Here is a 15,669-nt window from a genome sequence, read left to right as displayed (position 1 = left end):
TTTGATGCGTGCTCTTGCAGGGGGTCCTCCTCCATGCTCTCCATCCTCTCTTGATCTTGGAAAGACTATAGGGCTGTTGGAGGAAAGCAGGCAGATTAGTAAGGGGCGCACCACGGTCGCCCCCGGAAGCGCTCCCCCCCCCCCCCCCCCCACCTTCTTGTAGCACAAGGGCACGAGGGGAAGAGGCACTTGGGGGGTGTTCCCTATAGGACGGGGCGCGATCATCCGACGTTGAATTCGCAGGCACCGCAACATTGACTTTCCTCTTCCTCTTGAAAACGAGGCTTGAGCAGGTGTCATCGTCTTCAGTGGCAGTGGCCTTAGCCACCCCCTTCTGCCTTTGATCTACGAGGGTTGGTGCAGAAGGGCCTGAGGTAGAAAGGCCTGGGGCAGAAGTAGCTGGAGTAGAGGCATCGACAGCGGAAAGGCCAGGAGCAACCTTGTGTTGAAGGGCCACTTCAGCTAGGTGCCTCCTCTTCTCGGCATTCAGTACCGTCCCTACACCAGAAGATGAGATACATGAAAATTTGAATCAAGCAAAGTGCATAAAAAAAGAATCAAGCAAAGTGCACAGACAAAGAAATACAAGCAAGAGCAGAGGCGAACAAAGTACCCATATAACCTTTAAGGGCCTTAGGGCTGAACTCAAGTTTGAGTAGCTCAACCGTGTTAAACGGTGCTTGAAGGCCAGAGAGGAGGTCGCACACCTCCCGTTCTTGTGGAGGTAGGTCCTCGAGGCACCTGGGCTTCTTGAGTTTAGATTTCCCCGCTCAGTATAAGGGAAACCCGTCCAAGAGGGTAGGGTCCCTCCTGTTGCATCGAACCTTGAAAAAATGCTTCTTGAAGCCTTTGTAGGACTGTTGGAAGAGCGTTAGTAGAACCCTCCCAGCAACTCCGTTGAAGCTGACCCACAACTTCTAGCCTGGGCTCTTCGCTTTAAAGAAGTATAGGAACACGTCCACTGATGGCGTATGGCCAAGGCAGTGGCACAGTATTGCGAAAGCCCTCACGAACGCCCAGCTGTTTGGATGTAGTTGGGCGAGGGCGACGTTCACTTCGGTGAGAAGAGCTCGCTCGAAGGGAGTGAAGGGAAGGCGTAGGGAGAGCCTTCGAAAAACAATCGAGTAGATGAAGCAGAAGGGTCCCTCAGGGTCCTATGAATCGTCGGAACACTCGGGCTCACCTACCCTACAGGGCACAACCCTCACGAATTTATCATGCTCCTTCCCGAAGACCCGAGACTTATGACAGGTTTGTTTCTTCCTATAGGTTGCTATGCTCGCAAGGGAGGTAAAGCTGGAAGTTTCCTCTAAGAGGTTGTCGGGTGCCCAGCGGTACAAGGACCTATAGTCTGAAGGACAAGGAGTTGGGTTTGGTGTTGAGGGTGGAGTTAAGGTTGGAGTTGAGGTTGAGGTAGAGTTTGGAGTTGAGGCCAGAGAAGGATTCAATTGTGCCATCTTAAGAAGAAGAGTTAAAAGAGGGGAAAAGAAGAAAATACGAAGGTTTAGAGAAGGAAGTGTGCGCACCCTAGAAAACAGAGAAATACGAAAACGATGAACATGAATCGTAAAGTGCAGAAAACATAAACAGGCCCAGAACAGTTATAGTAGATTATGAGCATCAAAATCATAAACAAGGGGTGATCATGAAGTAAAGAACGTACCTTTGAGCAATTAGGGTTCGAAGGGTCGTAGTGGTTGAGGAAGAAGAAACAGCGTTTGAGAGAAGAAAATGTCTGAGAAATGATTAAGTGAAGTAATGAAACAGTAAGGAGCGTAGGGGTTTGAAGGGTTTAACGTATACGAAGAAGTGCAAGCGACAACGAGCTTTAGCCGTTGATCTTGCCACGTGTACCCTGATTGAAAAAGTATGGTGAGACGTCACTTCGGTGCACTGTTCACGTCCCGTCACCCCAGTGCCACGTAGGTCACCGCAGGCGATCACCTAGCCTCTTCGCTGAAACAAGTTACAGCTTGAGCCTGGGGGGCCTGTGTACTGGCCAGACCTCGGACCTCGACTGAAGAAGAGGTCGACATCAGACGTCGACATCAGACCTCGGTGGTCCGACAGTAATAATGGGCCACGTAAGTTGGGCCCTACAAACAGGTCGAGTTAACATGAGTTAACACCCAGATACCAGAAAGACCTAAATCACGAGAGGATCATGCATGGGGTGTGTATAGTACATTCGGGTACGACACAAGCAAGTGTTCCCTGGAGGCGCTAAGGCTCGTAAGGGTTAGGGTTTCCAGGGAAAGACTGCATGCATGACACATGAATAATTAGGGCACCCACAGAACATATGACGCCGCAGTGCTGGTACAAGAGTTGGTACTCTAGCGGCCATGCTGTTAGAAAGATTGCACTCCAGAAGAGGCAAGTCTTGTGTCGCGGTTGCGCTAAGCTTGTGCAACGCGTCACAAGATGCCTCACCAGTAAACCCTAATTCCACTTAAGGAAAGATCCTTGACGGATAGGGAAGTTGACCTAATTACAGCCTATATAAAGGGTGGTAAGAACCCTAGAAAGGTACGCCGTTTCTAAGACTGAAACTGCTTTACATACTCATTGTTTCTTAGCCCAGTACTGACTTGATCGTCGGACTGCAATCAACAGGTAAGGCCCCCTATGTTTCAACGGAGCCACCTTCAGCTACCCAAAGAGAGAGCAAAAATCACCAGGAGATAGGACAAGTCACCATCTGCCTTTGAAGTCAACGACAACTGAGTCAACCGACGCAAATAATTCCTGTTTAAGGCATGTTAAATTGATCACGATTAGTTAAATTAGAATTCGATCGTTGATGATGATGTGATAAATGTTGATAAACTCTTACCTTTTACTTTAATTAAAATACATATATACAAGAAGATGATAAAGAATTTTCAACACTATAATAAATTAAGCGAGTTAACGGATTAATCACGATCTTAGAATAATATTTTGTACCAAAACAAAATGACCTTTATTAAGTCCTTAAATTCCAAAAAAAAATATTCAGTCATGGATATTGAGTTGCCTACACTCATGGACTCTCGGTAGATGTAGGACAATTATAATGAAGATGAGTGTAGATATATAAATTGCAAAATTAGTTACATTGCAGCCATGTGATTTTATTGCTGAATCTTTATCTTATAATATATTAATGTGACGATTTTTAATGTTTTCTTAAAGAAAAATAATTTATTCTTAAATATGATTTTTTTGGGATTTATTTCTCACATAATTTTTTTTTAAAATTTCATTTTTAATATTTTAGGTTTTACTATTAAATTTAATCAGTTTAATGTTAACAATTAATTAAGATAATTAAAGTAATAAAACAAATAAATTATTAAATTAGTTATATGATTTATTTTAAATTTTAATATATCATAAACAATAAATTTCTATATTACTTTGGTTAAATAATTGTTCCTTCTTCTAACAAAAACTCTTAATATTTTAAAAAGTAATTACATATAATTTTTTATACTGCACTTTTATTTTATGTATTTATCATTTTACACGTAAACAAGAATTATTAATAAATATACTTAATATAATAGGAAAAAATTACTTTTATATTCGATAATAATATTGAAAAAAATTATTATTTTCATATGTTTTATATATTACAAAAATTAATTCTAGAAATATAAAACACATTAAAAAAATTACTATATTTATTTTTTTAAGATAAAATCATTGCCTGTGAAATATTAAAAAATAAATAATATCATAATATAAAAATTAAATTATAATATCAAAAGTAATGTATTAAAATAAATTATAGGTGTCATAGTAAATTATATAAATAAATGTGATGTTAAAAAGTAAATTATTGAGAAAAAAAACACGAATAATATTAAAAACAATAAATATCACAGTTGATGATATATTAAAAATTAAAAGACGTAATTATATTGTTTATATAAAATAATTAATAAATTCTTTAAATTTTAATTTTTAGTTAAATATTTTTTATTATCTTACCTGATATTCTTATCATTTTAACCATAAATTAACTATAGTTCATAAGAAAATTTAAAAAAAAAACAATAAGAATATAAAAGATCTAAAATAACTAAAGAGATTTACGGAAGACATTTGATAGAAACTTACTTAAGTCAATAATTGATTTGAAACCAGAAAGGGATAAACTTAAAATGAGATGTATGCTATCAATGAAAATAAATAAATAAAAATAATAAGCTAACCATAATTAATTTTATTTTTCTTAATTCTCTAATCATTTTCATATTCGGATTTATAACTTAAAAAAGAGAACTCTTTTGACCATACACCAAAAAGAAAAATGGAGAAAGAAATAACTGACCTTTATTATAAAAACTCTTCCTGGATGTGGGGTTTAATCTACCAATAAAAACCCACCTTCTTCCCATTAACCAGATAATGTTCAACTCTGTGTCCCTTTCCCTCTCTCTTTCTTCCCACCTTCTCTCATGACAGTCCCAATACAAAGAACCTTCTTCTTCTTCTTCTTCTTCTCTTATTGACTCGTGGCCACCACAGAGACTCTCTCTGGTTCCTCTGGTAATCATCTCTACACTTTTCACTGTTAAACAGCTTCTTGCTATCTGCTTGGTCAATCAGATTCATGGGTTTCTGTTGTTTTGATTTGTGCTCTGTGTCGGTACTGATTTTGTTACCCTTTTGATCTATGAGGTTCCTGTTCGTCTATTTATTTAATCCTCGATGTTGGAACTTTTCTCCCTTTGTTAGCTTGCTAGTTTTGTGGTGGGGGTTTTTAGAACACCTCATCAATTCAACTTAACTTTTCGGTTTTATCTGAAAGCTGCAACCTTTTATGATGCGTTGATGAGAGAATCTTTCGAAATCATCATTTATTGTCCTTGTTTTTATAGTCACCTCATTTATTGTCTGTGCCTATGTTGCTTTTGTATCCCTGTTTGATTCGTTGAGGAATTGGATCTGTGGAAACGGTATAGCCCTGATCTATTAATTTTCAACAAGGTTTTAAATTTTGAGGTGATGATATGTTTTTTTAATTCGTGTTTTTAGCCTGGATTCATGTTCTATTTTCATGATGGTTTTAGCTTGGAGATATTTTATGGTGTGATTCTCTTCGTCTAGAAAGTATTTGGTTTTGTGCCATGTTGATTTTTCTTTGATCTTTGTTTTGTTACTGTTGGCAGGTGCAAAGGCCTTTAAAAGCTAAGAATTTGTGGAGTTGAATTGGTGTACAGTGCTAAGGGGTTAGTTTGAAATCCAAGTTGCTACTTCCATCATCAGAAGCTCACAGGTTGGATCCATATTTTTTTCCACGGAAAATGATGATGATGTTTGAGGAGATGGGGTTTTGTAATGATTTGGATACGATGTCTACTGTCCTTGGGGAAGAGGATATCACCGCCCGGCAAACTGATCCAGAGGCGATAGTTGAGGATGATTTCAGTGATGAAGAAATTGGGGTAGATGAGCTTGAAAGGAGGATGTGGAAGGACAAAATGCGTCTCAAGCGATTGAAGGAACAAAGTAAATCTAAGGAAGGAATCGATGCAGTGAAGCAAAGACAGTCTCAAGAACAGGCAAGGAGGAAAAAGATGTCGAGAGCTCAAGATGGAATCTTGAAGTACATGCTGAAGATGATGGAGGTTTGTAAGGCCCAAGGATTTGTTTATGGGATAATTCCCGAGAAGGGGAAACCAGTGACTGGAGCATCTGATAATCTTCGTGAATGGTGGAAGGATAAAGTCAGATTCGATCGAAATGGTCCAGCTGCCATAGCCAAATACCAAGCTGATAATGCAATCCCCGGGAGGAATGATGGATGCAATTCAATTGGTCCAACTCCACATACCTTGCAAGAGCTGCAGGACACAACCTTGGGTTCTCTCTTGTCAGCACTCATGCAACACTGTGATCCTCCTCAGAGGCGGTTCCCGTTGGAAAAGGGTATTCCTCCACCATGGTGGCCTAGTGGAAATGAAGAGTGGTGGCCCCAAATTGGTTTGCCTAAGGATCACAGTCCCCCTCCTTACAAGAAGCCCCATGACCTAAAGAAGGCATGGAAAGTTGGCGTTTTGACTGCAGTCATCAAGCACATGTCCCCTGATATTGCCAAAATTCGCAAGCTTGTGAGGCAGTCTAAGTGCCTCCAGGATAAGATGACAGCCAAGGAAAGTGCAACCTGGCTGGCAATCATCAATCAGGAGGAGGCCTTGGCAAGAGAGCTTTACCCTGATTATATCCCTCCATTAGCCTCAGCTGGAGGTAGTGGATCTTTGGTGGTCAATGATAGCAATGAGTATGATGTTGAAGGATGTGAGGATGAACCTAACTTTGATGTAGAAGACAGGAAACATGAGAATGTTCACACAACCAATCTGGGGATGGAGAGAATGAGGGGAACTCTGGCAGTTCAGCAGCCCCCTTTTTCAATCAAGGGAGAGGCTGTTACAAATTTGGATTTCATGAGGAAGAGGAAGGTTTCAAATGACTTTAACGTGATGGATATGAAGATTTACACATGTGAACAGCCTCAGTGCCCTTATAGTCAAGTTCGCCTTGGTTTTCCCGACAGAATTTCCAGGGACAATCATCAGTTGATTTGTGCATATAGAGGTCCTTCAGATTTTGGGGGTCCAAATTTTCATGTTAATGAGGTAAAGCCTATCATATACCCCCAGTCCTTTGTTCAACCCAAGTCTACTGCTCAGTCTGCTAACATGGTCCCGCCTGTAATTGATCTTACTGGGCTTGAAGTTTCAGAAGATGGTCAGAAAATGATCAGTGACCTTATGACTAACTATGAAACAAATGTTCAAGGCAACAAGAACATAAGTTCATGTAATCGCATCATGGCTGCAGAGAATTCCTGCCTTCGTCAGCATGGCATGCAGCAACCACATGACAACTTCATTCGTGGGCAAGGAATCACTATGGAAGGAAATATCTTTGATGAGCCCAACATGTCCAATAATCATCACATATTTGCTAGAGAAGAAGGCCAAATTGAGCGGTTCAAAGCTATGAATGCTCCCTTCGAGACCAATCACAACAACAACAATAACTTCAATTCAATGTTTGGGTCCTTTTGTGATTTGGCATCATTTGATTTCAAGGAGGACATGCAAGGAGCAGAGATGGATGGTATTCAGAAACAGCCAGATTTTTCGATATGGTATTAGTGAAGATGACAAGTGGAATCCGGAAGCTCATTGTCTACATCACAAACTCTTACTTTCATGTGAAGTTTCTTCATCCAAAAGTCTTACCCCAATTTTCTTCACATGTAATTCTGTATGTCTAGAAATTAGATATTCTATGCTTATCCTTTACTACAGGTCTAGTATTTGTTGCAATAAAAAACTTACATGTTCCCACTAAGTAGCCCCATCCTTCTGCTCTCTTCTTTTATCAATCTACCCTGTGTTACTCCAAATCACTATTCTATGTAAGACTGTGATATAAATAAAATTTAAAGTTTCTTCCAAATTTTAGTTTGGCGGTTTGACCCAGTTGATGCTAAAATCATGGATAGGTGAAAGGTTTGTCCTTTATTCTGCCTTTTTCTTATTCTTATCCTTTCCCATGTGAAAATGGACCCCATTGCAGTTCTGACCCCATAACAGTTCTTTGGCTGATGCTAAGTTGAATTCCATTTGGATTGCTTCTTCAGACTGTGTGGTGGGGCACACCATTCACATCTTTTATGTGTCATTTGGGTTTTTCATTGTTCAACACCATTAATGTGCTGTTCAAGTACAATCTCATGGATAAACTTTTTTAGAACAATATGCAAGAGAGAAAAATAAAAATAATAGTTAATTTCTTTTTAAATCAAAGTTAACGTGTAAAACTTCTTTATAAATTTTATTTTTAAGCTACACAGATCGGTCGTAATTCATGAAGCGGATACTTTTCTTTAAATATATTTTAATGAAAGTTTTTAAAACTATTACTTCTTGGAATGTTAAAATTTGTATGACTTGAATTTTGTGTCAAACTTTACTTTCTTGTCTTGTTGAAAATAAGTGGGTGTAGAATGGAACAGTGGCATGAAATTTAGTGAATAAAGTTTATTGGTTGAAAATGTGCTGAGGATAATAATAGCACGTGTTGAAAAAAATTGGGGAAGGTGGAAGAGACCCGTGTTGACTCAAAAAGATCTTTGGTAGGAAGAAAAGAAAATAAAGAAGAAAACTGTTCTTTATTTTCATTTGGACCAAGTATGGTTTGTAATTAGTAAATGGTGATGATAATAATGTGAAAACTTCAATTTTATATATATATATATCATTCTATCTTATTGACGAGGTCGAGAAAGATATAAATCAATATTAACAAGTTGTAACCCATAACTAAATAGTTCAAAATTTGAATTCTAACGATGTTATTTGAATATAAAATATATTATTAAGAGAAAAATATCCAAATAATTAAAAAAAAACACTATCAAATTAATAATGATTTTAAAATAAAGAACCATATTTTTTCTATAAAATTACGAATATTTAATTATGCTCTTAGTTTATATTAATTTTAATCCTCGTAAATTTGATTTTTAAAAAAGATTCTATTTTTTTAGTAATAATATGACATGCATTTTTGTTAAATGACAATTTTGTTATGACATACTGTTTCTCGTGTAAGATAAATGTATGTTAATTTACTAATGAATGGTCACGCAAATTAATATTAAAATTTCAAAATTTATAAAAAGTCAATAAATTTTCTTGAAAAAAAACTAAAACTAGATCATGTTATGTTTCCATGTTTCCAATACTAACAAACATCCTATTTAAATTGGTGTCGAGTTTCATCTTATTCTAATTCTTCAAAAGAGTGTTTCATCTCTATTGAACATGCATTCAAAAATAGGATTAAGGTAAATCACTAAAATGAATTAATCAAATATAAATGTATGTTGGAATGATGTTGAACTTTTTTTAACTAATATTTTGAATTCAATGATATTAATTTTAGTTCAAATATCTCTATTTAAGATTTTGGTACCTTGACTAATAAATTTTAAATTGACATGGTACAACAAGCACCCTTTTAATTAGATTAACATCCAATATTTTTTTTAGTTAGATTAACAAGGATTAACATTTCTCTAAGCACATATAGCTTTATTTAAAAACATATAAAGACCACTTACTCTTAATTGTCACATTGAAAGTGATAAGACTACTAATCCAAAGACTACTCATCTAATGGATATTAATACATATTTGTAAACCTTTCACTTAGTGAAATTGATATTTTAAAAGGAGGTTCATATTTGTTTGAGAGTAAATCTCCATTCATTCAAACTCTTTTGTTTGTAACTCAAGGAAATATAAGATGATTTGTTAAGGAAGATGTTATATACCCGTGTAAGGAAAAAGTGATAGTCAACACTAATCAAAATATTTTTAGAGTTTCTTGAAACAAAATTGAATATTACTCACTAAGAGTCAATTACTACAAAATAAGTGTTTATATTTCTTCTATTGCATGTGTAGTCCGTCTCTACTATTTAGTATCGATACATGCGTCTTATGAAAATACATTGATGAGTTGCTTGGAACATCATCAAACATAACACTACAAAGAAAAACTCTAATTGGATAACACACATATTTTTGTCTACATTTTTTTTATTAGACTAAGTACTTAGGATGAGAGATTTTAAGCTTTGGTCGAGGAAATCTTCAGAATGAATCATATGACTTATGGTTCTTAAACAACCTTGCATTCCAAAAAATGAATAAGGTAATTCCATTTTCATTTTATTCATATTTTAAACATACTACGTTATAAAGGTTAAAATTGAGAAAAAAGTCTTCTTACGAATTATGTGTGTAGCTCCATTCCAAACCCATTAAACCAAACACTAATTCAAGACTTAAACCTCAACATACCTAAATCCCACTTCATCCTTCTACATATACGTCGTACATCGCTATATACAAATAAAAAATAACTATTACAATTTTTTTTGAAGTCCTCTTAAATCTTTCATATCATAATCCAACAAAAAAAACTATTATGATACACTCAGAAATTTAAGGTTCCAAAGTTTGATAAATAAAGTGGAAATAGATGTAAAAAAATATTATCTCATCATGTATGATAGAAAAATGGTCTTATACGTCCAAGATAATAAGTTGTTGATTATTTTCTTTCAAGAAGTCCTTGTGGGACTCGTCTTGAGTTGGGACATGAACTTATGAACTTAAGCGAGGATGAATACATACTTGGAAAGATTTGACATAATCTTTTTTGAAATGATACAAGTACAACATAGGCATGGCTCCTAACCAGACTCAACTCAAAAACATGGTGAAAAAGAAAGTGAAACATTTAAGGAATATTTTTACACTATAAGAAAATCATTAAATAAAAATTAATTTATAAAAAATAATTAGTTATTATAGTGACTAAGTTGGATACTATTTTATAAAATAAATTAAATAAATACTAGTATCTAAAATAGTTTCTATTACTAATAAAAATTTATAAAGTAATTTCTAAATTAGTATTTAACTTAGCTATCCAGGTTTTAGCTACTGATTATTCAACCAATTTAGAAACTATTTTATAAATCTTTATTAATAATATAAATTACTTTAGATACCAATAGTTGTTCAGTTTATAAAATAGTATCTAACTTAGTTAATATAATAAATAAATTTTTTTTTCTAAAATTAGTTGTTATTTAATGATTTTCTTGTAGTGTTAGCATTAAAAAATGGTACGTGCTTAGGTACAACCTCCATTGTCAAAAAAAGAAATGGTCATAATGTTCAATTGATATGCTCCAATCCCCTTTTAATGATAGAATGATTGGAAATTGTGTTTTCCTAGCTCAAGTCGGCTTTAGGGAAAGGTCTACGACGGTATGCGATGCAAGGTAGGTGACTTTGGGACACCCGGAGATGGGTAAGACGTCCCTCGGTACTCTCAGCTTGGATATAAGTCGAGCAATCCCAAGACCATCATTTTTGTGACCCATTGTAACTGTCTTGTATCCTCGAAGAAATTTTTGGAAAGTAATTAATTTTTCCCAAAAACATGGGAAATCATTTTGGGATCATTGTGTTTTACTTGGGAAAAATGGACCAATAAGTAAAGGGGACCTAATGACGATTCCATCACCTCGTTTAAGTTATTCGCCAGGTAAATCATTTTGGGATCATTGTGTTTTACTTGGGAAAAATGGACCAATAAATAAAGGGGACCTAATGACGGTTCCATCACCTCGTTTAAGGCATTCGCCAAGATGTTTCGTTATAAATCAACTATTTATAACGATGATTTCAGAACCGTCGTTATAAAACCACTTTAACGACGATTCTAAAACTGTCGTTGTTCTACAAAATAACAATATTTTTTTTAAAAAAAAATACACTTATAACGACGGTTCCCCACTAGAACCATCGTTATAAATGCTTTTTAAAGACAGTTCTAATGGAGAACCATCATTATAAGTGTATTTTTTTAAAATTTTGTTTTTATTATTATATTTTTACTCCAATCTAATCCTACATAAAATATCAAATTTCCAGAACAATAATATATGTAATATCATAATTTAAATATATAAAAGTGTACAAAAAGTTCTATAAATATATGGAAAAGTTTGATATAATTCTAAAGTGTTATACATGATTACATTAAGGTACATCCAAGTGAGTTTCTTTGCATTTGCACTTGCATTTCTTCCCTTACTCAACATGTTATATCCAAAATAAACACTGAAATAATAAGATTTCAAGTTAGAACACACATAAGATTATGTAATGTAATATATAAGTAATAAATAAATTTTTGAATGTATAATGTAATCATAATGGTTTGATAAATCTATAATTTATACTAGAAAACATCATGTAAAATTTCATAATTTTCTGATAAGTGTAAGTATGAGAACTAAAACCTCAAAATACCTAAAAAATACCCAAATAATACTAAAATTTTTAAAAAATGATAGTAAATGATGGATTTTTGGAATTTTAGTGGGGCCAATTCCCTTTGGGCATGGTAACTAGATTTGTTACCTCGTTTCGAACAACTTTCATTTTTTACGCGTCTCCATCTAACTTCTCTATCAAAAGTTATGATCGTTTGAAGTTTTGCCACAATAATTTTTGGCAAATCCAAATCTATCACTCTTCTCTTCAATATGAGAACTCCTCCATCAAATATACGCTAAATCAAGATCCCACAAAATTTTTTGGATCAAAAATCAATTTCTACCTATTTTTAATGAATTTTACAATATTTCCTTACGTTGTTCATCCCTTTTGTATCTTGTACCGACCAGTCCTCGGATGTCGTTGACCGCTAGTAATGATGGAGCCACGTAAGTTGGGTCCCACGAGCACGGCTGGGCCAATGCCTCGCAAAGCACGTGAGCCAAGGCTGAAGAGTGGTTAGAGATCGATCACAAGGATGTGCTGATGTGTCCTCGTCAGGGTAGTGAGGGAGATGAGAGATCGAACATCGGTGACTCAAACAGTAGAGCTGGGCCACGAGAGGTGGATCCTAGACCACACACTGATTATCAGTTAGGGAGAAGCCTAGATCACGAGGGGTCATTTTGTGTGGTGTGGATGACGCGTTCAAGCGTAACACGAGTAAAGAGCCACTGGAAGAGAGACGACCTGTGAGGGTCACGTTCCAGGGGTGAGATGCATGCATGACACGTGAACAACTAGGGCACTTCCAGGACGGATGGTCCAAGAGATTAGGTGCACAAGTTGGTATCCAGGTGGTCATCCCGTCAGAGGTTGCACTTCAGTAAGGGATGTTAGAATATATGGCCTTAAACGAGAGGGGAGGGGGGGGGTGAATTGTTTAAGAAAGATTTTCGCAGACTTTTAACCTTAGAATGAAAATACTTTGAAAGAACCTTGATTAAGGATTCAGTTTTTCCAAAACAAACAACAAAAGCACAAAGCTGGAAAAACAATCGGTTGTTTTAGCGAAACAATCGGTTGTTTATACCAGTTCCAAAAACATAAAACTGAATTAAAGAGATAGGGATAGAAAAATTGTACACAGTTGTTTATACTGGTTCACTCCAAACAAGAGCTACATCCAGTCTTCTCAGAAACCCTGAGGATATCCACTAAGCAATCACCACTTGATCACTTACACCACAACTAAGAGAATGACCTTGAACACCTCAAAAAACACACTCTCCTTGGCCAACACTATGATTGCTGATCTTGAACACCTCAAGAACACACAGCCAATCTCAGCAAAACACACACACGAATTGTTCAGCAGTTTACAAAGATTACACTTGTTACAGATGAATATCTGAAATCAACACAAGTAAAATCCTATGCAACACCTTGATCAATCTCTCAACTCTTAAGCAATCTCAGAACTCTTTTTAAAAACTCTTTGATGAAAACTTTGTTTCAAGATTCTTAAAACATTAAAACAGTTTTTCAGAATATATCTAAGAATATAGTTTGTTATCAAATCTTAACAAACTCTTAATTGCATTTAAAACAGATTGGTCAAAGCATTTAATGATTGGAGCGTATTTATTTAAAGCATTTAAAGCTCAGTCAAAGAAAACAGTTTTTCTGTTATGGTTTTAAAACAAACAATCGATTGTTTCCTCGAATCAATCGGTTGTTTTGTTACTTAACAAAATTACCATTTAAAAACAGTTTTCAAACTTTCTTAAAAACATCTAAATGTAAACAATCGGTTGTTTCGACAAAACAATCGGTTGTTTCAACTTAGTTTGAAAAACATTTTGCTTTGATAAAATTGAGATGCTAATTGCTTTGAGATTTAATCTAAGGGTTGATTACAACATTGAACTACCCCAGAACAAAGCTTAAACCAGCACAACAGCATCAAGCAAAGCAGAGGCTTCATCATCCTTCAAAGGATTTGGATTCTTCAAAACATTGAACACCACTTGGTTCAACAATCTCCCCCTATTTGATGAAGACAAATCCCTTGTGCTTGTGTTGTACTGATTAAGTCTGAAGCAGTTCCTGCAGAGAAAGCATTCATACTATTCAAAGCTTCTTACAACAGCAAGTTAGATTATAACTCTTTAAACACAATAAAAAATCGGTTGTTTACATGAAACAATCGGTTGTTTCTATCAGCAGCAGCAGAAAACAATTTTATACTTCATAGATTTAAACATTTTATGCATATGAGACACAAATATACAAGAACCAATAATTCTCCCCCTATTTGTCTTCACAAATAGACTTTAACATGTATCAAAGACAGATTTAAGAGAGATTATTAAGATCAAGAATACCTAACTCATTTCTTAAGAAGAAAAACCTCTCTTTTGGCAAAGGCTTTGTGAAGATGTCAGCTAGTTGCAGTTTGGTCTCCACAAACTTTACTTCACAGTTCCCATTTTGCACATGATCTCTGATGAAATGATGTCTTATTTCAATATGTTTGGTCCTTGAGTGCTGGATTTGATTTTTGGTAAGATTTATTGCACTTGTGTTATCACACATCAAAGGAACTTTGCTGATTTGTAAACCAAAATCTGCAAGTTGTTGTTTGAGCCATAGGATCTGTGCACAGCAGCTATATATTCTGCCTCAGCAGTAGAGAGAGCAACACAAGCTTGCTTCTTGCTATGCCATGAGATTAGGCTTGAGCCAAGAAGGTGACAAGTGCCACTTGTGCTCTTTCTATCTAGCTTGCAACCTGCAAAGTCAGAATCTGAATAACCAATTAAATGTATTGGAGAATGAGAAGGATACCATAGTCCTACAGATGATGTTCCTTTGAGATATTTCAGAATCCTTTTTGCAGCTTTGAAGTGTGACTCTTTAGGATTTGCTTGATATCTTGCACATAGACACACCGCAAACATGATGTCCGGCCTACTTGCTGTTAGATACAGCAATGATCCAATCAAACCTCTGTATTTTGTTTGATATATACTCTTTCCAGCAGCATCTGCATCCATGTAGCAGCTTGATGGCATTGGAGTGTTTGCCTCTTTGCAATTTTCCATTTCAAACTTTTTGAGAATTTCCTTGCAATACTTTGATTGACTTAGGAAGATCCCATCCTTTGTTTGTTTAACCTGCAATCCAAGAAAGAAAGATAGTTCTCCCATCATAGACATTTCAAACTCACCTTTCATTGCAACCACAAATTCTTCACACAACCTATCTTGTGTAGCACCAAAGATGATGTCATCAACATAGATTTGCACAAGGATTATTTCTGCATTTGACTTCTTGATGAAGAGAGTTTTGTCTACCATTCCTCTTTCATAACCATGGGATAGCAGAAAGTTGCTAAGCCTCTCATACCACTGCCTTGGAGCTTGTTTCAATCCATACAAGGCTTTCTTCAACTTGAAGACATGGTTGGGATACTTGTGATCTTCAAAACCCGGTGGTTGATCTACAAAGACTTCCTCATTGATGTAGCCATTCAAGAAGGCACTCTTTATATCCATTTGGAAGAGTTTAAAACCACTCATGCATGCAAAAGCTAGCAGCAGCATCACAGCCTCCAATCTAGCCACAGGAGCAAAGGTTTCACCATAGTCTATGCCCTCTTCTTGATTGTAGCCTTTGGCAACTAGCCTTGCTTTGTTTCTAGTGATCACTCCATCCTCATCTAGCTTGTTCCTGAAAACCCATTTTGAACCAATAATATTCATTTCATTTGTTTTAGGGACAAGAAACCATA

At 35.8% G+C, this 15,669-nt stretch overlaps 1 protein-coding gene across 2 annotated transcripts; it reads left to right on the top strand.

The window, feature by feature from the left end:
* The first annotated feature begins 4,267 nt into the window (after window positions 1-4,267).
* On the top strand, window positions 4,268-7,464 carry LOC137830983 (ETHYLENE INSENSITIVE 3-like 1 protein). Of its 2 annotated transcripts, none has more exons than XM_068638436.2 (2): window positions 4,268-4,539; window positions 5,163-7,464. In XM_068638436.2, the coding sequence occupies exon 2, from the start codon at window positions 5,298-5,300 to the stop codon at window positions 7,155-7,157; it is 1,860 nt and encodes a 619-aa protein (XP_068494537.2). In that variant the 5' UTR covers window positions 4,268-4,539; window positions 5,163-5,297; the 3' UTR covers window positions 7,158-7,464. The 2 variants fall into 2 exon arrangements, with proteins under 2 accessions (XP_068494537.2, XP_068494538.2); XM_068638437.2 differs by having other exon boundaries at window positions 4,525-4,639.
* The last annotated feature ends 8,205 nt before the right edge of the window (window positions 7,465-15,669 follow it).

Source organism: Phaseolus vulgaris, chromosome 6 (genome assembly GCF_051622355.1).
Source record: "Phaseolus vulgaris cultivar YP4 chromosome 6, ASM5162235v1, whole genome shotgun sequence".
Taxonomy (NCBI): Eukaryota; Viridiplantae; Streptophyta; class Magnoliopsida; order Fabales; family Fabaceae; genus Phaseolus; species Phaseolus vulgaris.
This window is presented reverse-complemented; position numbering and strand designations above follow the sequence as displayed.